This window comes from Anarhichas minor, unplaced genomic scaffold, assembly GCF_050575085.1.
Source record: "Anarhichas minor isolate MPS153535 unplaced genomic scaffold, ASM5057508v1 ptg000017l, whole genome shotgun sequence".
In the NCBI taxonomy this organism is placed as follows: Eukaryota; Metazoa; Chordata; class Actinopteri; order Perciformes; family Anarhichadidae; genus Anarhichas; species Anarhichas minor.
Window position 1 is genome coordinate 13551623 of NW_027466463.1, and position 22380 is coordinate 13574002.

General features: G+C 43.8%; 2 protein-coding genes across 2 annotated transcripts; both read right to left on the minus strand.

Annotated features, from left to right (window-relative positions):
* Window positions 1–82: 82 nt before the first annotated feature.
* On the minus strand, window positions 83–9524 carry vwa2 (von Willebrand factor A domain containing 2). Its single transcript, XM_076094207.1, has 13 exons — window positions 9473–9524; window positions 7016–7090; window positions 6258–6391; window positions 6063–6172; window positions 3978–4175; window positions 3751–3884; window positions 3482–3611; window positions 2434–2489; window positions 2222–2329; window positions 1573–2142; window positions 749–1300; window positions 442–564; window positions 83–213 (listed from the first exon to the last, which is right to left on the minus strand). The coding sequence occupies exons 1-13, from the start codon at window positions 9522–9524 to the stop codon at window positions 83–85; spliced, it is 2373 nt and encodes a 790-aa protein (XP_075950322.1).
* A 3432-nt stretch (window positions 9525–12956) lies between these two features.
* tdrd1 (tudor domain containing 1) lies at window positions 12957–21903 on the minus strand. The gene is made up of 24 exons (XM_076093039.1): window positions 21738–21903; window positions 21507–21544; window positions 21357–21417; window positions 21082–21196; window positions 20876–20942; window positions 20707–20787; window positions 20433–20612; window positions 20169–20312; window positions 19879–20044; window positions 19690–19773; window positions 19307–19483; window positions 19113–19220; window positions 18195–18365; window positions 17501–17761; window positions 17124–17255; window positions 16853–16960; window positions 16559–16723; window positions 15741–16094; window positions 15535–15651; window positions 15320–15448; window positions 13862–14029; window positions 13373–13777; window positions 13218–13261; window positions 12957–13028 (listed from the first exon to the last, which is right to left on the minus strand). The coding sequence occupies exons 1-24, from the start codon at window positions 21901–21903 to the stop codon at window positions 12957–12959; spliced, it is 3513 nt and encodes a 1170-aa protein (XP_075949154.1).
* Window positions 21904–22380: the final 477 nt, after the last annotated feature.

A 22380-nucleotide genomic window follows, 5' to 3' on the forward strand; every position in this document is an offset into this window, starting at 1 on the left:
GTTTTCCCTTTACTCCATTGTGAACCCGCAAACATCCTTGGTCCTTAGGGGTCCTTGTTTCTGTGAATAGTATGTGTGTTTATCAGGCAGCATGTCTCCTGTGGTGCAGTTTGTAGCGATGCAGGAGCTCCTGGTGACTCTTCTTCTGCCTGCTCTTCTTCCTGAGACCGGCAGGCCTCGGGAGATCTCCTCTGGATGAAGGCCTGCTGCTTCCTACGGACAAACCACAGAAAAACTCATATGCACATGCAAATAAGGCTGTTACTGCAAGGACTTTTCGGCAGCTGTGACAGTGGCAATCCCAACTTTAAAACATCGTCTTGTTGTGCAAGTACCAAGAAAGCTCAGACCACCAGACCTGTGAAATTATCATAAAAGGAAGGTGGAAGCTAAGGAGTGAACTAAGGAAAGAAGGAAAGAAGACTCATTAATGCCACTGACTTCTTTCACAGTGTGGTCCTTCATAGCCGTTGCACTGACAGCGGAAGCTGCCTCCAGACAGAATGCAGGTCCCATCATTCATACATGGGTTGGGCTTGCACAGGTTTACCGGCTTTTTAACCTCTAATAGAAAGAAATGTATCATAAATCAGCCTGTCACCATAACATTCACAAATTCATATTTTGCCCAGGTCCCTGAGCATTTCCCATCTTTTTCTTAATCTCAACCACTTCCTCCTATATCCACAGAACAGGAGTCAACAAGCTGCCCTGAAGAGGTTTGGTGCTTTCCCTTTATTATTCTCACCTGAACACAACATCTGCACCAGCACATCCTCAAAATACTTGAGATCCTCATAAGACGACACCGCAATCATGTGTTCCTCTGAACCAGCAATCTGCACCAGCCTCTCTTTCTGTATATCCCCGATTCCAATCACAAACACTGAAACTCCGTTATCTCTTATCTTCTGAGCTGGAACAGCAGCGTCGTCCCCGCCTGAACCGTCTGTCATCACCACGACAGCCTTGTTGACTCCGGGCCGCGCGCCTTTGGCCACCGTCAGGACGTTGGAGTGGATGTGAAGCAGAGCCGCGCCCGTCGAAGCCACTCCGCCCATGTAGTTGGCGCCGTCCACAGCCTTGAGGATGGCGGAACCGGTCTCATGGGTGTCAAGGTTGAAGACGGTGGTGGCTCTCCGATTGTAGGCCACAAGTGCCACTTGGGCCACGTCTCGGTTGATGTCGAACTGGATGGTGAGAATGCGAACAAAGTTGCGCAGGATGGCGAAGTTATCAGGGCTGACACCACCTGAGGCATCCAGGGCAAACACCAGGTCCACTGCTTGGCCAAGACAACCTGAAAACAAAAAAAGACAAAGAATAATGTTGTTAATATTGCTAATTAGTACCAAATAAAACATACAAATCATGACTTAACCCTGGATGGTTTATTAATCGAATATGAGCCAGATAAGGGAGATTTAAAGATGCATAAGTGTTCTAAGAAGTGCTGATCAAATGATATTTAATGGATTTATGATTACATAATGATACATTTGGAACAACTGGATCCTAATGACAATTTGGATATTGTATGAGGTAGCAAGTGGTCAGTCAATCAGTCAGTACCTTGTGTATCCACACTGCAGATCTTAGCCTTGAGCTCAGGGATCTTGGCACTGAACTCAGGTGGTGTGTAGGTGATAGTCCTCTGGGGATTTCCTGTGATATTATTCAGTTGTCCCCTGAGGTAATCTGGTCCCACCCCTATCAGGAAGATCTCCCTGTCTCGTGCATACTTAGAGGGCTCTACCACCTCGTCGACAGCAGGAGTGGCAGTGAGCAGCACCACCACGTGGGGCAGGTCGTCCGTGACGTCAGCAAAGACTGGCGCGCTCACGAAGCCTTGACGTGTGACGTAGTGAAGTGCCTGGCCTGTCAGGGTCTCGCCGCCGATTGGTTGAAGTGCCTCCACAGCCCGAAGCAAACCCTTCAGGTCCCCTTTGAACTTGTCCACCGGGACCTCGACTCGGGTCTCTCCACCGAAGACTGCCAGGCCGACTTTACTGGACCCGATCACAGTGCGCAGGAAGCGCTTTAAGAAGGACTTGAGGCGGAGAAAGCCTTCCAAGGTGAGCGTGGCCGAGCCCTCCATCAGGAACAGCAGGTCTACGGAGCAGTCCAGCGATAATGCAGGAGCTGAGGAGGGTCAAGTTAGTTTGAGAGATGGTATGCAGCCACACTAATAGCTCAGTAAGTACAGAGACAGTGTACTGACCACAGTGTGGGTCTCCTCCATAGCCAGGTGGACATACGCAGTGGTAACCCTCCTGACCGTCTGACACACATGTTCCACCGTTCAGACAGGGCTGAGAGTCGCAGGGATCTACAGTATCGTGTTGAGAGAGAAAGAGAGAGAGAGAATGGAAGGGTGTGACACAGACATCATCTCAAAGAGAGACAGAAAGAGAAAGAACAGTGTGCTGTTACCTGGACAGAGAGTACGATGGCAGACTGTCTGGTGTCTCTTGTAAACCTTGTTGTACCTGCAGCACACACATTTGGATTGACACAAAATTCACTTGTTTTGTCAGGTTGAAATTGAATCAATTATGTGTATTTTGCGAGGAACAACTTACTTTTTTTTCTTCTTCTCTAAAGAAAATAAAATTAGCATTTTCACATTGGCTCTGTTTTGACAGTTCTGTGACGTAAATACAAACATTGAGCCTTGCCTATGAGTTAATAAGCTACAAAATATGCCTTCCAACACGCAGGGAAGGCAGTATATATTTACATGTATTCATTTGACAGATGTGTTTGTCCAAAGTGACGTACAAACGAGCTATCTCACTTAAATTGCAATTTGTTAGCTAAGATTAATTTGAATCTTTGGACCCGTTTTACAGTATTGAACAAGCAGCAGTTCTACTTTGTGCTGTACCTAAAACTTTAAAGTTTAAATTCAGCTTTTTTTTTTGAAAACTAATTGCTGGACAGTTCAGTGTATTCATGAGTCATAAGATTTGAAAGATCAAATGAAAAGTTGTGATGGTTCTTCAAACTGTGAGCTCCGATTGGCTTCGGCCATTTCATGGTGGTAAAGTTGCAACGTGCTGTGAAATCAATTTAGTCAAAGGACATTTTAACTGCCCTGGGAGGTTGTGACAGAATTACAACTTGTTTTCATTGACACCCTCACACTGACACAGCACATTAACAGATGGGAGTTGCCTTGTTGAACAACCACAGCCTTGTGGTTCATTGAGCAGTGAAAACAAGTGTTGCATTTTTCTCGTTTCACGCTGATGTGGGTCCATCATTCCTACCAAATATCTCCTATAGTGATTTACAAGAATCGTATAATTCAATTATATCGAAATTGTCAGGGATTTTGATTTTGATGTGAAGTTGAAGCTATAAAAAATCTCCAGTTTCAGTGAATAGTTGGGTTTTCTCTTGTAAAAGTTCAGACTTTGTGACCTCAGGTGAGGTAGACAAGCCCATTTGCGAAATTCATGCATTTATGCACACTTGCCTGTAGTATGGACAGAGAGACGTGTATGGGGAATACCCCTTGGAGCCTTTCCAACACATGTAATTCCCCTGCAACTCCTTCACAGTCTCCAGTGTTTTCCTCTCACAGGGAAACAACTCCACCTGACAGCCTGAGGGAACAGAACATGAGGATTGGGGTGGGGACATGTGGGGACATGAGGGAAGTTAGGTGGGGACAATAATTAGTTAGGGAGAGAAACACAAAAGTTTAGCAAGGGAGAGGGCTGTTGTGTGGCAGAGGAATCCCACCTGCAGGCGTGGCGTTGCAGACAGAGAAGGTGCTCAGTGTGGTGTACAGGCCATTGACAGCATCGTCGAAATGCTCGGCGAAGAACACGTGGCTCTCCATCGGCTCACTGGCCAAAGCATGTAGCTCTTCCCACCTTGGAAACCAAACCTTTTTTTTTTAGAGAGAGTGCACTGCAAACAAAAAGTAGTGGTTTAACCTATTATCGTTTTCCAGCCACAGAACATACTTTGGGTAGCGAATGCCCACGGCAAACAAGACCACGCCCGTCTCTTTGAGCTGTGCAGCCGCCTGCACCGTGTTGCCCTGAGACCTCCCATCTGTCAAGAGGATGGCGATCTGGGCCGCAGTGGAGGAGTTACGACCGCCCGGGAAACCCTTCCTCAGCACGTACTTGAGAGCGAGGCCCGTCTGGGTGGCGCCTCCCCTGGGAGTTCAGAGAAGAGTAGTTTTTACAATGTTATTGTTAGAACACTGACACAGAACAATTCGAGAATATGTAATGTACTGCAGGAGCCAGCAGAGTAAATAATCTACCGCGTATCACTGCCAAAGTAAACCACATTCCTCTTTTAGTTCGTGGACTGCAAATGCACGTAGAATTGTCTGAGCGTTGTCTGAAGTTGCATCACCCCAGGGCTCAATAAACCCATTTAAAAACGATTACATTTTTTTCAAAAAGACACAAATGTCAGTCAGAGCTGGAGCCTCTTTCAATCTCACCACTTGACACAAAATAAACAGATTCACAGCGCTTCGTGGTTATTAGGAGACAGAGCTGCTGAAACAAAGGTAGTGCAGGTAGAGAGGTGCTTAGATGCCATCCTATTATATCACTCAGCTGTGACAACAACGCTATGTCTGCTTGGCCTTCGGGCATGATTAAAATATCTTAGCTCCCATGAACAGATTAATGTCAACAACACGAGGTATTGGTTTCTCAGCATTCAAGTGCAGATTGAAATGCTCTTTTATGCTCCGCATGTTACATTTCACAAGCTGTGAACAAATGTAGTTCTAGCTGGATACAGAAGCAGAAGAAGTAGGTCGTTTGTATTTGGATTTGATGATTAGCGTTTGCAACTTTTATCCCCTTTCAGACAATAAAATACATATGTTTCTCAAGACTTAAAGTCTAAATCCTTGAAAAAGCAAATTTACATAGACAACTATTTCAACCGTGTGGATTTAGCCCCTGAACTAAAAATAAATGGGTTATTGTGGAGTCTCTGGCACACTTTTTATGTTAAACAGTTAACTGCAGCATTGTCATATGTAACCACGCACTTTACTCATGTTTTTGGTCGTATCGTTGGTGAAATATTGTAAAGTTGAAGTTTAGAATATTATTGTTTGTCATGTAAATTATAGAAAATCAAACAGAAACAGTGAAGTACTAATAATGCATCAATAAACATACACCTATATTACGATGCTACACCGTCCTAGTTTGATTTGAGGCGATGTGACAGCCAATAGGTTCATAACACGGATAGCAATTTAAACCCAGATGGCAAAATGTTACTTCCAAACCACACACACACACACACACACACACACACACACACACACACACACACACACACACACACACACACACACACACACACACACACACACACACACACACACACACACTTGGCCAATTTACCTTCCTCTTGCTTGGCTTATGCACTTATCCAATATCCAGTGACCACCAGTGGTGTCCCCTTCTAATCTGAAATTAATTTGTTTTCCGTTCCAGGGAGCATTTGCACTACTTCTGAATGTGTGTGGAGTTCAGTGTTTTGCTGAAACAATTTGTGGACTAAATCCAGTCCAGATCATGTAACATATAAATAAAGCGTTTGCAATTTTGTTAAAGCTCTGTTTTGCCATCGTTGACAACTCATTCATTCTGGTTGTGTTCCTAAAACTACACCCAACAACTGTGACAAGTTTCACCGTGCTAAAAAGTTAAGAGCATGAAGGTTCTCATCACTACAGACATCTTGTTTGTATATAAATATAGTAAACACATAGACATTAATAAGACATTTCTGTGGTTTCTGGCCTTGTTGAACCCAATACCTTCTCATCTCTGATAGAGACTCGTGTGAAAATGGGTGAATGGAACTGCCTCGGGTGTCATAAACATAAAACAATAAAAAAATATTTCACCGTCTTTCATTCGTTAAATAACTGTAATAGCTTGATTTGACTTTATGAATGACACACGTGCTTGTGTATCATCTTCTACGTATAAAAACAGATGTCCATCCTACCACCCACTCCAAATCACACCATAATAAGTGAATTGAGAGGAGAAACACACCTGTAAGAAATCTTCTTCATGTGCTTCTTCAGCTCTTGTTTTGAGGTGTATGAGTCCAGGGCGAACTCCAGCCGAGGAGAGGAACCAAACTGAATCACGCCGACTCGCACCTGCAAGAGAGTGGAATGACATGAATATGATTGACATGAGAGAAAGAGGGAGAGAGAGAGACAAAAGAACAGGCAGAACTCAAACCTTGTCTGGTCTGATGTCCAGTGCATGACAGAGCTTGATTGCGTAGTGTTTGGACCTCTCAAAGCTGCCCTTCCCCACGCTGTAAGAACCATCCATGAGGAAGAGGATATCCATGGCTGCTGAGCACTGCATCACTTCCCAAGGAAACACACACACACACACACACACACACACACACACAGAGGTAAACACTCTGGATATCTAGGGTCCAAACTCATTCATTGTCTTTATTTCATTTCTGGCAAAGAGTTCCTATTCTATTGTTCTCTGTGGGGCATTATGGGATTATCCCGGTTAGGGATCAAATTGTCTGCAGCAGATGAAAAATAATACCTTGACATAATAAGAGAGAAACAGCAGAGCGTGCCACAGCTCATTTTTATTTTCCCAGGAGCAAACTCACAAAACAATCACCGAGCGAAAAGCACGTTTGAACTCGCTGGAGGCGTCAATAATCTGCAGTGTTGCTGTAATGTTAGAATGCGCGGCCCCGATCGTGAAGAGGGCCATTACAGATGAGAGTGAGCCGTCCGTCTGCGTGTGGGAAAGTTGTTCCTCTATGACACAGACATCGGGCCAATAAGACCACCCACCACCTCAAAGTATTCGTCCAAATTCTTGCCACTCTACTTTACTAATTTATAAGCTAATTACAACAACTTCACTGCGTCGTACTTTAAAAACTCGGTCTGTATTTTTGATTGAACTAAGATTTCTGCTCCTCATTGTTCTCCCATCAGAATCTTCTCTCTACTCACTTTCTCCTGCTGAGCTGATCTTTTGGATGTTCTCATGGCTTGTTTGGATCTCCTGCACTGAGGAGCCCTGCTGAACTAGGAGGAACAAACAACACAGAGATGTCCACACAAACCGTATTTACACTGTATCACGCACACACATGACATTTGGATAGAGTAATTAGGCCAACCATAACAATGACTGCGCAACGAAACCCTTCACAATACATGCTGGTGATATTATTTTACAAGAATAACATTAGACATATTTCATTACACACAAAACTTGCTGACAAGATACAGCAGTGATTCCCAAGCTGGGGTTCGGGACCCCCCCCCCCCCCCCACAAGATCAACGTGAGGAGTTGAAAGATGATTAACTAAAGAGGAAGTAAGAGGGGGGCACACTAATCTTTGCAACACATTGATACTTATTTCTCTAACTTTTCTTTTGTCTTTTCTTTTTTTCTCATGAATTGAAAATCTGAAAATAAGACAAAATTAAGCGCTAAAAACACTCCCAATACAGTTTGCTGACTCCCACGTGACTCTCTGCGATGGATGATTAAGTATTCAGAGCTAATGCGAGTGGACAAGTGAAGAAACCCATTATTTTTGCTCCATTCACTGAATGGACGTCGCTCTATTCAGGCACACGTACAGCCCAGAGAGGAGCGAGGGGATTTGTGATTTCCTGTTCAGAGACCCATGTGAACACGCCTTGTTGTCCCTGGTAACCCCGACGGGTCACAAAAGCATTTGTCCGGCGCGGAGACGAAGCGCTCGAGTGGTTTTACATACATCTCCACATTAAACAGATTCTCCCTGAATGGCACAGTCCATCTCTCCAATCACAACACGCAAATAAATAGTCAAGATTGTTCCCGTCAACTTTGCTGTGTGATGTTTCTGGCTGTCCGCCTCATGTTGAGTAAGTGGCTGCTAATCAGCTGGTGAAGGTGAAGAAGGACACAAACATCCGTCCAAGGTGTGCAAAAGTTCAATAGAAACAAGGGCATGTCCGTATGAGGATAATTTAGCGTTAACATTGACTTTGTCCTCCTCTGCTCATCTTTCTGTCACTGAAGTTGTACAGTGAGGATTGGGAGAAAAAAATTAAAAGATTAATTCTGAAAAACATCAGCTGCAACTTAACAATGACTACTTTTATTAGTTATCTTTAGGAGATTAGTGGTGCATGTGTCATAAGCAAAAGGGCAATTGACAAGGAGTGTATAGGACTAAAAAACACCTGAAAGAGGGGCGCAACTGTCAAACTACATGAGATCATCAAGGTGTAAAATCCACCAGAATCGTGAAAGAAAAGTAACACCTGTAACTCCCTTAGCTCCCAACTTTTCTCCATCCTGACCTTTTCATCTGCTCCTAATTCCAACGTCAGTCCAGCCCCAAAGCCCTCCTGACTGTGAAGGTTTCGGGTCTTGGCAAGCTGCTTGCTCATGGTCAGGGGGGCCCCACTACTCTGAACAAAAAGTCTGTCTGTTCAGCAAAAACACTTCGAGCAAAATGAGGAAAAAGGGGGCGTCCTGACAAGGTGAAACAATCTGGTTTTGTCAAGTTCAAAGTCTTAAAATGACCAGTAATAAATACTTGAGATGGTGCTAAAGCTGTCATTTTTGAAAACAACTCAGATTATATTGCCCCATGACTCCCGCCTCCCCCCCTCAGGCAAATACCGACACTCTCGTGTCCGAGAGAGAAACTGACTACTATAAAATTTGAAGCAAAATTTGACTTAAGCACAGGAAGAAATCCCTTTAAAAGAGAGGATAATGGGAATTCTTCAGCACTGGAGACTTGACAGGTTTAACATGTAGAATATCTTGTAAAGGATCTCAAGTTCTCCAGAAGAGCGTCAGTGAAGCATTGCACATTTTACACCACGCAGTCCAGGTACGTTTGGCATCCAATGTGCTCCCAAATATCAACACACTGAACAGTTTACTCTTTATTTACAGCAGTCTCTCTTTGCAAACACTTATACCCATCAACATATGTCTAATATTAACATTCATCTCAACAACATTAACCCAAAACACATACTGGCGCCTTTGGACCGCTTCGCACAGAGCCAGGCCTCCATTAAATGTTAGCTGTTTCCAGTGGCAGGCCGTGCATTTTATAGCTGGGCCTTCTGTGCTGTCCGAGTGAGCTAGGGTTATTTGTTTCTATAACTGCGCTCACGTAACAGACAACGGGATGTGTGACCTTTTGAACCCAGAACAATAACAACGCCGGCCGGCGTTCGGCGTATAAATTGCAAGCACGGCTGTTCTCGGCCTCCGTAGTATATTTTGCCGTATGTTCCCTCCAAATGATTTTAAGTGACATTTGCAGCCTTATTGGTACATTAAAAACATTCCAAAACGGTCAAAAGATTCTGAATACTTAAAGCGCAGAAGGTTATCATCAACTGAAACTGAATGCAAAAAAAAGTAATAAAACCAATCAGCCAACCTTGAAGCAGCAGCAGCGTTAAGAGGAGGAAGAGATTGATATCAGGCTGCATGTCGAGAGACCTGGAATGATAAACAAGGGCACACACTTAGCAAAAAGAAGCAACAAAATACACCAAAGAGAAAAGAGGAGAGTGTGCGTTAAGAGAGAAAAATGTGAGACAGGAGTGTGTACAGAGGTCATGTGTGGGTTTTCATTCATATACTGTTGCATTTGAACGGTTTCGGCAGGCTTGAAGTGCTGAACGTTTCCAGTATTTCACAAGAAAAAAAGCTAAGATGATAGAAAAGCTGAGTTTTGTGCAAGTGAAACCTTTTTTTTTTTCTTTCTTATTCCTTCAATCATCTTGTGACCTGAACAAATGTAATGTTGTTTTTGCATTTATTTTGGATGTTTTTTTGATTCTACGGGAAGACTTGCTATCAAGTTGAAAGGAATGTCAAATTGAGGTTGACAACTCTGCAGGTGTTGTGCTGAGGGGAAAGCTCAAATGACAGGTGAGAAGTGAAGTGTGGCCAGTGTAGTAGAAACCAAAGAGGACTGAATGAAGAGATGCTTAATGACTGACACCTAACAACACAGTTATGTGCAATATCTGTTAAGAGTTCTGCACATCAGAATTATTTGGTTATTATTCCCCTCTGGGCTGCATTAAAGTGTACTGGATTCCATTTAAAAATGCAAAAGTTCTCACAGGGGCAACAAAAAACACTGTATTAAAACTAAAACAACCATTACAAGCTTCATAAAGACAGGACTCAATGCCAGGCTGCTATAATAAATGCCATTCAATCACACAGGTGTACCTGATTAACTGTTCATTGAGTGAACATCTGAATGAGGATTAACAACCCGTCCTGCCTCAGTCTGTATGTTCATCGCTGGGTACACATAAGAAGTTGAACGGCTGCAGACAAGGTTTGATTAACTCTGGCTGCTGATAAGCTTGGCCATAATATCCTCTGTGTGTGTGTGTGTGTGTGTGTGTGTGTGTGTGTGTGTGTTGGGGTGGGATAAAGAGGACGGACGTGCCAGAGAAAGCCTCCCTACAGGTACAGCTGTGTGTATTCCTGAGACAGAGATAGAATTGTGTTCAGGCCGAAGCCTCATTTTAAGAGGAGTCTGTGTGTCGGCGATAGAGATCTGCAGAGCTGACATGCTGTGGCCGTCTGAGAAGCCGCGGGCTGATAAACATCACCAGAGGCTATTGATGCTCTATTTGTGCACTCGCTGGTACGTCACGAGGACAAGAGATTTCATTACTGCCAGGGGACACACACACATATACACACACACACACGTTTATGGGAGGAAGCAGTCATGCATCCCTACATATAAAACACACACACACACACACACACACACTTGTCTCAAAATTGGCTCCCTCTTCAGAAGCATTCTTCTGGATCCGTCCACCCCCCCCCATCTCTCCGTTTTCCTCATCTGCACCACACCGCTCTGTGTGGCTGCAAGTTCGGTCCTATAGCTGAAATAAAAGTCCTGTCTTGCTTTAGGGACTCAAAATGTGTCTCTGAAAATCAACACAATTAATGCCAAATGAGGGTCATTTTGTGATATAACAGGGATTTCTGACTTGAGAAATATAACCTAATAATTTGGGCTATCGGTATCGACAGAGACAAAAATAAAAATGCAAACTGGGACATTTCTTTAAATGTATTCACTATATTGTTTTTAAAGGAAGTCCTAAGCTGCGGATGTGCCGTCTGCTTTTAATTGGTTGGCAGGTTGGAAAGTGCCTCCACTCTGTAGTCTGTCATTAGTAAGGAGGGCTTGTTTTTGGACCAACATCATACAAAAATCCCAAGATCTCCCGGCCTGTACTTGGTGTCAAACAATGGTTTAAATTATTTCAGGGTGAGTCACCTGAAATAGACACTTTTAAAAGAACTGAAGAACAAATGTGGAAACTTTTTCCCCCACAATGGGAATTTCTGATTAAAAGCCACAACCAGCTTTGATTGAAAATGTCCTGGTATGCACGGGAACGTGTTGCACGGGCAAGCTGGCAACCACACAGTCTTCAGTGGGTAGTTTTATTTCTTAAACTACTAGGACACTGGATTAAGAAAATGTTTTAGATTAAAACACCCCAAATTAAAAGACTTGTGTGCAGACAGACCAAGTCCTGCAAAACCACACACACACACACAGTCATGCTCTTACAGGTAAACCTGAGCTACCACTTAAAATGACATCTCTCAAAACACCTTTTCAATTCAAACATGTTTATTTTCCGTGTTATCTTGCAACATCTGGTCACTTTTAAATGGGTCAAGGCAGGTTTAAGAGGGGGCCAGAGGTTATGACCCCGACATGCAACAGTAGAAGAGGTTTACTCAAGAAGACAAACACAGTGCACACTTAAGTACTCAGTAGGTCGATAGAGCTGAAGAAAAGTATTTGGCTGCTTTTAGACCCGCTGTTGATGGCTCCAGTTAGACTTAAGACTTATTTTTGACCGGCCTGATGTAAATATCTTCACTGCTAATCTTAAATGTTCACCTGTTGCAATGCACCATACTGACGGATTTCATCACATTCGTTTCTATTTAGAAATGGATGATTGTACGGTAACCCGTGGATGCACAAAATAGAAATGCCCATCCACTGCGGACATGCTGCGCTACAGCAGGTTTAGTGTAAAATCTACGTTTCTCCAGCTTTTTTTCCCCCTCTATGCGCGACTAGTTTCACTTACCGTTCAGTGTTCAAAAATCCTTAAATGTGTCCTAACGGAGTCCTCGCACCTCTTTAGTTTCCGCACGGCTCTGGTCCACTGAGGCGTTCTGCTGCAGACAGCAGAGCAGCGACCCCTCCTCCTCGCCATGCCCCCCTGTGATGTACCTGCACCGGTCTAATCTGTCCTCTCATCGCGCACAGGGAGGAGCCAAGACCTATTGTTAGCGGCTCTTATTGGTACTCTTATAACTGTTTTCTTCATCTCCCACACAACTTTTTCCCTCCATTTAAATTTACTATAGTATTTACATTGTAAAAAAACAACAGTATTTTTATGTTACTGCGCAAATTTGGCGCAAATTTGGCACTTAAAAGTTTCCCTCGGCAATAAAGGTTCATCTTATCATGAGGTAACGTTTTTTTTCACCCCATTCCTTTGCACAGGGCAACATTGCCCAAAGAAATTCAAGAACGACACAAAATAAAATGATTTCATTGTCGCAGAACCTTTATGTAAAAACTGAAACACATGTTGAACATAAATCAATAGGGCAGGACATCCCATGTGAACAGGGTGAGGACTGAACAAAGGAACAGACGGCAGCATGCTACAGCACACGTGCAGGAGGCAACTTCTGGAATAAGGTGACAAAACTAGAACTACAAGCTGAATGGCTGCTTCTGGAGGCCACATTCAGAGTTAACTTTTTTTTAAAGAAATATGGTCGGAAATAAAAAAAACATTTTAACAAGGACCATAACGTTTTGAAATTGGTTAATCTTATTTTTTTTGTCCCACCAATAGGGTGATGAGAGAAAACTGCTGCAGGAGCAACTTTTCCAGGTGGTCAATCTGTGAAAGGTAAAGAACAACACGTTATCCATTTGCACTTTCTTGCCAGATGCTCGTCAAGTATGACACATCAATGTATGTCAAAGATGGTCACTAACTCCAAGCTCCACAAACTAAAATCAATGCGCGATAAAACTAAACAACACAAATTCAAAGATGCTTTCCAAAAATGGTGAAAGCAGCTCTGACCTTTGTCGTCAGCTTCAGACAGCAGCAGCCAGACGTCTGAGGATCTGAGATTCAAACAGAAAGCAGAAGAGATTCTACACAATCTTCATCAATTTATGATGTAATAGTTGAGAAATAGATAAATAAATAAACATCACACTGTGAAATTCACCAACCATTGATGGTCCCGGCAGAAGTGTCTTTCTCCTGCTGGGGAGTCTGGGGTGCCGGCTCTGGGTTTATGGTAGCTGCTGGGTTTTCAAGCCCCTTTTGGGTCTCACATGTAGACGTGGGCAGGGGGCAGTCAGGCACAGCTGTGGTGATGGCAGCAGATGCGCTGCTGTCAGTTTGGTCAACCTTCTGCGTGGTGGATGTGGAAGGATTACTCTTGACCCGGGCCCGTAGTGCATCCAGGATCATAGCGGTGATGTTTCCTCCGCCCTTCTCAGTGGGCAGAGTGAGTGAGAGCTCGTTTTCAGAGCCATTGAAGGACTGGACAGTGGCGAGGACGCCACCCACCAGCAGGTGTTTAAACATCTGCTGCACTTCCTCTGGAAACTCTGCAGGGAAGTGTTCTTTACCTGGAAACGAAGAGGGGGGCAATTACAGGTAACACAGTTGTGGTTAAGTCTTAAATAATAAATAATATAAGAAGAATTCCTTACCAGTGAGGGTGCACCGGGTGACCTGAAAGGGGAGCTGCAGCAGGTTCACGGGGATGGGCAAGATACGGGAGAATGCCACCTTCTCCGCGTTGCCGTAGTCCGCGTAGATGACGCTCATCTCATTCTCACCAACCTCCAGGACAACCGCACGGTACCAGTTATTGTCAGCTGATAATAAAAGTTCAAACACTGTTTAATGCCATTTATTGGCAGTTTTGTGAGCCACGACAGATGTTTTAATTTGATATGTTGATGGGGAAATCTGTTAACCTTCATGTCACAACCTACAGAGGGTGTCTGTTAATTTCACTGCCTTGATCAAGGATTTCAATTTTGGAAGAATTGTGAAAGGCCATCATTGTGCAAAACATTCTTAAGTAGTCAATCTTCCATATTTTGGAACGGCAATCAATTATCCTTCAATCCTTATTGGAAGCCTTGAATCCAGCTTAAGAGGACCGATGACTCTACCTTCACAGATACCCGTAAAAAAAAAAATTGATGAGCCTTTTCCTGCTACAAACCATAGACAGCAGTCAAAACTCCATTAAAACGAACCCTGTTGTTAGCTGAGCTGCGGAATGTATGCCAGGCTTTAGTCTCCTACCCGTCTACTGTGTTTAAAGAAGAACCGCTCCTACGCTCAGCTCAACACACGCTGTGTAATTACATCTGCCAGCAGACACCAAATTACCGGCTTAGGTGTGCGGGGGCAACAACTGCAGGTGGGGTGTCAACAACAGTCAGAGAGGGAACATAAAACCTGGACGGGGGAATGATAGTGGGGGAATTCATGGTGGCAGATTGCGAGTGCGTTTCCTCTGAGTGTAATAGCTCAATGATGGATCAGCTGGTCTGTGCTCATGTGGTCTCCTGCCTGTCATCATTTAATGTGTGCGAATGATACTGCCTGTGCGATGGGGTTTTCCCTGCTGACAGTAACTCAAACCATGATGTTGAAAATGAATACACTTTGCAAAACTCAACTGTAATCTTATCACAAGCATTTTCCTTTTTTGGCATAAAAACAAAAAATAAGCGTTTACTAAAATTCTAGATATATCTTTTATGATGTTTAAACATTAATATTGCATACTTTCTTTCCGATTGTGTTTTTCTCAATGTGCTCAAGATTCTAAATTCCATATTCAGAGGATTTATATTTGCTATCTAAAGATATAGTGGAGTTATGGCTACCTGAGCCGAGTCTGATTGTTATCTGAGCGTTCTCTGTGCTTTTATTGCATGTTCATGCATGTGAGCGTGCCCCACTGGCTAGCTTGCGGACGGCGCTCTGCACTGCTCTCACACAGCGTTCACAGCTGATGGAGCTACAGTTTGGGCAGACACCCTATGTCTATCTGGCAACGTGATAGAAAGACCGCAGATTTAAGTTTATCCCTGCACTTATCCTTTCATAATGCACAGAATGTATTTCTGGAATAATAAGTTCCTCACCAGAGAACTGGGCACAGCAGGCCGCCCCAGGAGCTGGTCTGCTCAGGACAGCGGAGGATAAAGAGGCCTGGATGTTGCTGCAGTAGGCAGCCAGCTCCATCATCACCTCCTGAAGCTTCTGCTGGTCCACTGCACGACAACACACAGCAATTACAACAGGAAGGAGTATAACATGTGTACCATTTGAGCATCTACTGAAAAGTGAGTGTTCTGACCCTGGCCGGGACTGAGCAGGTAGAAGAGGGAAGGACCGGTGACGGCAGCAATACAAGGCTGAAAGGTTTCGTTGAGAGGCAGCTCCGCCGTCTTCCAGTCCACTGGGAAACACGGGGCTGAAACAAGATTTCAAGAAGAACAATTTCAACTGGACTCCTCAAAACACCAACCCTTGCATCTTTAGGACACATGCTCTCCAGCTGACCATCTGATGGCATTGCAGTCCGCCCCTCAGTTGGTATCTCTTTAGAACTGGCTCCTGTCACCTGGTTGGAGGAACCCGCATGTTTTTGGCTGTGCTCATTTTCCTGTGCTTTCTCTTGGGGTGCGTGTGCAGAGCCAGTGGTTGCATGCGTCTCTGTGGGTAGCGCTCCAGGAACTTTGGCTAGTTGCTCAGAAATGAGGGCCGTTGCCACATTCTGCCCTCTGCTCTCCAGCTCCAAACCGTAACCGTCTTCAGTGACAGAAAGGACACGCGCAGAGAGCTGCTCGCCACCCACCAGATTCTGGAACCACAGCAAGGCTTCACTGCTCCACTCGGATCCCAGAGGCTCCACACCTGAGACCAAACACACACTCTTTGTAAGAAACTTATTGTTAAAACCTTTTGTCACGCCCCGTTCATCAAACTATCCAAGTAAAAGTCAAAGTCTTTTATTACTTCAATTTGTGCAAAAGTTCAATCTGGTGTTCAGACAGTTACAGTGAAGACAATACTCTCATCACTGGGCTGAATATGCCAAAGAACACATGGCCTTTAATAACAGATGATTTATGGTTTCTATCAAGTATTCCCAAATAAAATCCCCAATAAGGGAAAAAAATAGATATTCTCTTGGCTGCTAAATAAAAACATATTTCATTTGAAAAATTACTTAAATGTCATATTTATTCAATTTAATACTCTCCCTCTTTCTTATTCACACAAGTTTGTTTCTTATTCACACAAGTTTGTTTGTTTCTCTCACACACACACACACACACACACACACACACGCACACACACACACACGCACACACAACCTGCGAGCCAGCAGCGAATTGTCTGGAAGGGTAGAGTCAGCAGTCGGTTTGTAATGGATCGAAGGACGTTCTTTTCAACATTCATGCTATAACCATAGTCCACAAAGTATACAGACGCGTCTTCAGACAGGTCGTTCACCATAGCGCGATACCACTCTCCATCACCTGGGGAGCAGAAAGCACATTATATACACAACTAAATCCCCCCCAAAACATGTATCAAGCCTTCCATGTTTTAACAGTGTCAAGAGCTGAAAGTGTTTACACAACCAGTGGTACAATAAATAATCTCACCAGGAAACATGGCACAACAGGGATCCCCTACTTTGGGCTCAAAAGGTGACACCTTTGCCTCACAATGCTGTTTCAACTCCGTCCCCAGCTCGATCAGCCGCTGATGGTCTGACAAACACACAAACACATAAAATGAGAAAAAGTTATATCAAAGTATCGAAACATCGGCTATGATCATGACCATGGTATAATATCATGAACACTGTAGAGTTTCCCAAAGATTTTAAAGTGACTTGCACCCTTCTGGTAGTGAGATAATCCACAGCCATACCTGCAGGCTCGTTGATGCGGCAGTAAAACTCTCGAGGGTTCTCCACGACACTAGCAAGCAGTGCCACTGTTTGGCCGTCACGGGGAAGCTCAGTGCAAGACCACACCAGAGGCTCACAGGCAGGGGGGGGCACTGAAGAGCACATTCAAACACAAAGGAAGCACAACATATACTGTGAGTCTTGCTGATTGCCCGCTTGCTCCGTGTATTTTAGAGCCAAATACATAAAGATAATCATAAATGATCCAATATAAAGACAGTGGTAGGTATATTCGACAGAATGTAGACAGACTCAAGTGAGTTAAATCTCATTGTGAGATAAAACTTGATACAATTTTTGAAATCAATGTGTCACATCAATTTCAGGCACTTCCCACCTTGTGGTTCCACAGCAGCAGTGGCTGTCTGGTCAGCCTGCTGGTCACTACCGGTGGGAAGAGGAGCAGGTGCAGCGAAACCAGCGAAGCTCAACAGCTCGGCTATGTTGGCCTGAGGATCGCTGGCCTCATCAATCATGGCCACTAGAGCCTTGTCATCTTGTGCTCCCGTGATCTCAATGCGCAGTATTCGGTTCGATACCCTGAGCTGCAGAGCCAGCAGGCAGTCTTCTGACCAGCTCTCCTCAACTGGCTGCACACCTGGAAAGAAGCCCAGCGACAGATGCTTGAGAGGGTGTGAGAGACGTCAACTTTTGGTGAATTGATGAGAAAGACAAGAGTGGCAAAATGAACACCTAAATGTGTATTTTGGATGTTTTCTTTCCACTAATCTGAAAGAAGACGTTATGAAAGCAAAATAGCACAAAATCATGTTTTTGCATGTAGTGTCTCGCCTTAATGTATATTTTGGGAAGGCAAGGCAACCTCCTGGGGACATTTCTGTACAATATAACCAATAAGCTAAAGTAGTGTTGAATACATTTATTTTTAAAGTTGAGTGACACTAGTGAGTAAAGGAAACAAAACCAATTAAATAATCTTTAGGCATGTGACTGAAAGCAGATCCGTCAAACACAGTTAAACACACTTAAGTTCTAACTATTTGCATTGCGCTTTAAGGTGAATACACTACCTGCTAGAACACAAGGCAAACCTTGCATTGGCAAGGCCAGTAGTGAAGTGCTGATAGGCTGCAGTTTAGCTAAATCCACTTCCTCAGAGTTCCCAAAATCCAGGTAGCCGACACAGACGCGTTCCTCTGATGAATAGCCCATAACTTTAGCCCTGTACCACTGCTTGTCCTCTGGAAGAGACACACACACACACACACGTCTGAGCTTAGGTTCACAAAGCACGTCTATCATACTTTATGACACCATGTTGAAAGTTGAATGTAGACACAAACACACTCGTATTGAATCTGTGAATCGGTCGGTTGGAGCATCTTTCAGACCTGAGGCGTTTTTCAAATCATGAAAACACATTCATGAAGGAATACACCAATCTTTTGGCAAATATCGCTTTTTATTTCACTGGGAATCTATAAGGTCACAAATATTCATCTACCGATAAGAATTATGTCATTTTCCCCGCCTAATAGATTCAACAAAGGAGGACAGATAACAATGCCCCCCCCACTAAGGCCTTAAACCCTTAAGACTCAGGGATTTAACTGAGGTCCTCTAGTAAACAGTTGAGTGCGAGAGGCTGCAACAGCTTAAAATGGTGTAAATACGAATGGGACAGCACTTTGCGGCATCATATCATGTTACCTTAATGACACCAAAAGATGTTTTGTACAATTGTGGGATTTTATTTTCTGTTTCTATTCCCTGATTTGAACATCTTCCAGGCTCTTGCCTTATGAGAGGAGAGGTAATTGTCAAAAAAAAAAATCTATCGACTTGTATTTGTCAAAACGAAGATGTAGATCAAGTATATACACGCCCACACAGTCCTGAGAAGAGATCTATTAACTGAAAACATCTGTGTGGTTTTTTGAGAGGCTTTGAAGGGTGATATATATTCTAAATATGTACATGTGTTGTACCTGAGAACTGTGCACAGCAAACTGTGCCGGGGGCCGGCCTGAAGTTCCGAGGGGCTGAGACCTGACGGCAGTGTTCCCTCAGCTTCAGCTGCAACTCCTGAATCACTCCTGTAAACCAAAAGCTCTCAAGTTAAAAGATTCATGTCGAAGTCCAGAGGTTCAGGTTTACGTGTACCAGATCAGATACTGCTTACCGGCGTTCTCCACCTTCTGTACGATGATGTCACTGGGTGACAGGAGGTGGGTGATCACCACAGAGAAGGAGTCGCCCACTGCCACCGTCAGTGGCTCTGGTGGCTGAGCCCAAGTGTTGTCATTCTTCCCATCAGAGCGACGCCTGAAGTTTTCCAAAGACGTAGTCATCATGGTGTCTGAGGAAAATCAAACTTTAATATCTGCAAATAGATACGTTTCTTGAATTGTTTTAAATTGGTAACAAAAGCACACCACATTTCAGATGCTGAACAATAACATTTCATTCCTTGTGTTATTTTAGCCGAGGTACCGGTCAAATATTTGGGTATAAATTAAATGACCGTCTGACTTCAGATGGGATGGTTATGTACATATGGCTTACTTATTTCCTGCTGAGTTGGTGCGATGTTGACAGCTTCCTCTTCTGCATAGCCATGCTCAAGGAGGAATGTGCTCAATGTCTTTCCTAAAAGAAAAAGGAAGAGAGTTGTCTGTATGGCTTTAAAACAAATCCTCTGTGTATCCCCGTCACAAATCACGTTTATCAGCATTCCCAACTCCTACAACCTACCCATAGAAAGTAGGATATCCACAGAATGCACGCGACCATTTTCTTGTGTTTCCACCAGCCTAATAGTCACAGTCTTGCCGGCCAACAGCTGTTTCACAGAAATACAGCACTCGGAGGACCAGCTACCAGTCGCTGGCACCACCCCGGTGATACGGCACTCCATTGCCTGGAAGTAATAGATGCGAGGGCTAGTGTCACAATGCCAGCTGTAAGACACTGCAAACTGTCTGCGTGAATGTAATGGGAGTTTTATCATAACCATGAAGAAACCTATTTGAATATGCACTCACGCATGGACAAAATGGCTGGATATTAGCAGCCAGGGGCTTGATCCTGCCCACAGGGACATCCTCTTCATTGCCAAAGTCAATGTAAAGGATATTAGCCGTCTTCTGGTCAGCAGCCAAGGTCTGGACCAGGCCTCTGTACCAGTTCTACACGCAAAAGATATAAGCAAACACACAAGTGGCACAGTCAAAGACTAAACAAATATCAAATTATTATTGCATATTAACATTTGTGTCTCTTATCAACTTGCTTAAGAAAGGCCTCACCAGATCACAGGAGAACTGAACCACGCAAACCTCGCCAACATGGGGAACATATGTCGTCACTGATGGGCAGCTGTACGTTTTCTGAAGCTCAGTGATGATGTTTTGCAGAGCTTTCAGAACCTCGGGGCTTTGGGCAAGAAGGAAAAACCTGCCAGGGCTGTAGAACTCTACAACAGATGCCTAAAAGCCACACACAACAACAACAGAAAGACATTTGTATTCAATAACATTGGCTAGATCTGTCTCAACAGTTGGAAAACAATGTATGTTGTACCTGGATGTCTGTTCCATTGATGATTTTCAGCATGTGCAAGTCCTTGAAATAGACCCTCTGGAGGCTGGATGCGTCACCTTGCTTCAATAAACAAAGGTTATTTCAAATAATTCAAATGTAAAGCTTAACTTCCTACTTGCATTAGAAATCTCCAAATCACTGCAATTACCTTGGACTCAATCAGGCCGGCTCTGTCTCCTGTCACTGGTGAAGCTGTGGTTTCCTTAGGTTTCTCACTTAGATCAAAAGAAACAAGTGAGTGAACATCATCTATTGGACATTATATAATGAGTCAACTCTTGACTGGTGTTTCACAAACTGGTTGTTTATTAAATCATCACAGCTGACAGTGGGTGGTACTCAGGGTTAGCTTACTTTACAGGTTCTGGATCAATGGAGGTGCATATGCGCTTGTGTGCCTTCCAGTCTTCTGTCTGACACGCCACAGAGCAGTAAGGAGTCTTCTTGCAGCGCTTGCACCGAAAAATTCCTGTCAAGTGAATACTGGTTAATTAGAAACGGCTAATTGTACCCAATTTAAATACAAAGATGCGTTGAGGCTCATAAAACCACCATGATTTTACTGCAGGAACTTTACATACCCCTTTTACAAGAATGTAAAGTTGTGACTTTAATGGTGACAATATTACCTCGCTGACCACAGAAGTGGCATAAATACACAGTCAGTGCTGGCGGTACGGATCCTAACACCTATGAAAACAGAAGAATGAAATTGTGGAAAAAATGGCAATGTGGAGCAAAACACATTGATTTAGCCATTGATGAAGTTTGTTACATACTGCAGATTGATCCTTGCTGACTGATAATTTCTTCAAGTCTGCAAAAAAAGAAAGAAAAGAGGAACAAAGATGGCGAGGTATCAGATCCGATGTAATATTACTGCCATGTTCTAGGATTAACATTGCACTGCTGTTTATTTGATATTCGCACTGGACAGTTATCCAAATTAGGAAAAACAAAACGTATGTCTGGTATTGGACGCCCGTCGGGTAATGATGGTATTGGTTTACCGTCTCCAATGGTGCCTGACGCGCTGCACACGGTTGTTGCTTTGGGCACGGAGTGAGGTCCGGGAGGAGCCGGAGGCCTCGGGGTGGAAAGAGCCATGGGGCTCGATGACGGCTTCCTCAAGGGCAGGTTGGGTCGAACCAGGTTTGGAGAAAATGAACGATACATGGCGGCAGCTGCAAACGTCGTGAATTTTGGGTAAAGCCAGAGAGTTTAACACAATATAACTTGAGCATGACACGTGCACAGCAATGTCGCTTTGAAAGCTAAAAAAAAGCAATAAGCTAAGCTAGCTAATTAGCGGCGAAGCAGCTAACGGTACGTGGTTAACGTTACACTTCACGGTGATTGATGTTAGCTCGCTATGTACATTCATATTAGCTTAGCAAGCTAATGCACACGGCGACAATTAAACCAAACTTACAAGAAACGTAAGGTTAAATAATGGTACGAGACAACTTAATATATAAACCCAAACAATTAATAAAGCGTTATCTGTACTTTATGGTTTTATATGGCACAGTCAATATGTTTACCCGAGTGCACGTGTCGGTGGAAGACGTGAAAGGAATGCACATGCGCAGTAGCTTCAATTGCGGTTAGGTCAAAGAGTCGTGGTGAAAGTAATCCTCAAATTCTTCTCAT

What these genes read in the sequence shown, in the direction of transcription:
- tdrd1 (XM_076093039.1), bottom strand. Translation starts at nt 21,903, where the DNA reads ATGTATCGTTCATTTTCTCCAAACCTGGTTCGACCCAACCTGCCCTTG. An exon ending in CCGCATCAACGAGCCTGCAG is followed by an intron (nt 16,961 to 17,123) that starts GTATGGCTGTGG and finishes TGTGTTTGTCAG; the next exon opens with ACCATCAGCGGCTGATCGAG. An exon ending in CACCCGGTGCACCCTCACTG is followed by an intron (nt 13,778 to 13,861) that starts GTAAGGAATTCT and finishes CTTCGTTTCCAG; the next exon opens with GTAAAGAACACTTCCCTGCA.
- vwa2 (XM_076094207.1), bottom strand. Translation starts at nt 9,524, where the DNA reads ATGCAGCCTGATATCAATCTCTTCCTCCTCTTAACGCTGCTGCTGCTT. An exon ending in TCTCTCTGTCCATACTACAG is followed by an intron (nt 2,490 to 3,481) that starts GCAAGTGTGCAT and finishes TGTGTGCTGCAG; the next exon opens with GTACAACAAGGTTTACAAGA. An exon ending in CTGCAGTGTGGATACACAAG is followed by an intron (nt 1,301 to 1,572) that starts GTACTGACTGAT and finishes TTTTGTTTTCAG; the next exon opens with GTTGTCTTGGCCAAGCAGTG.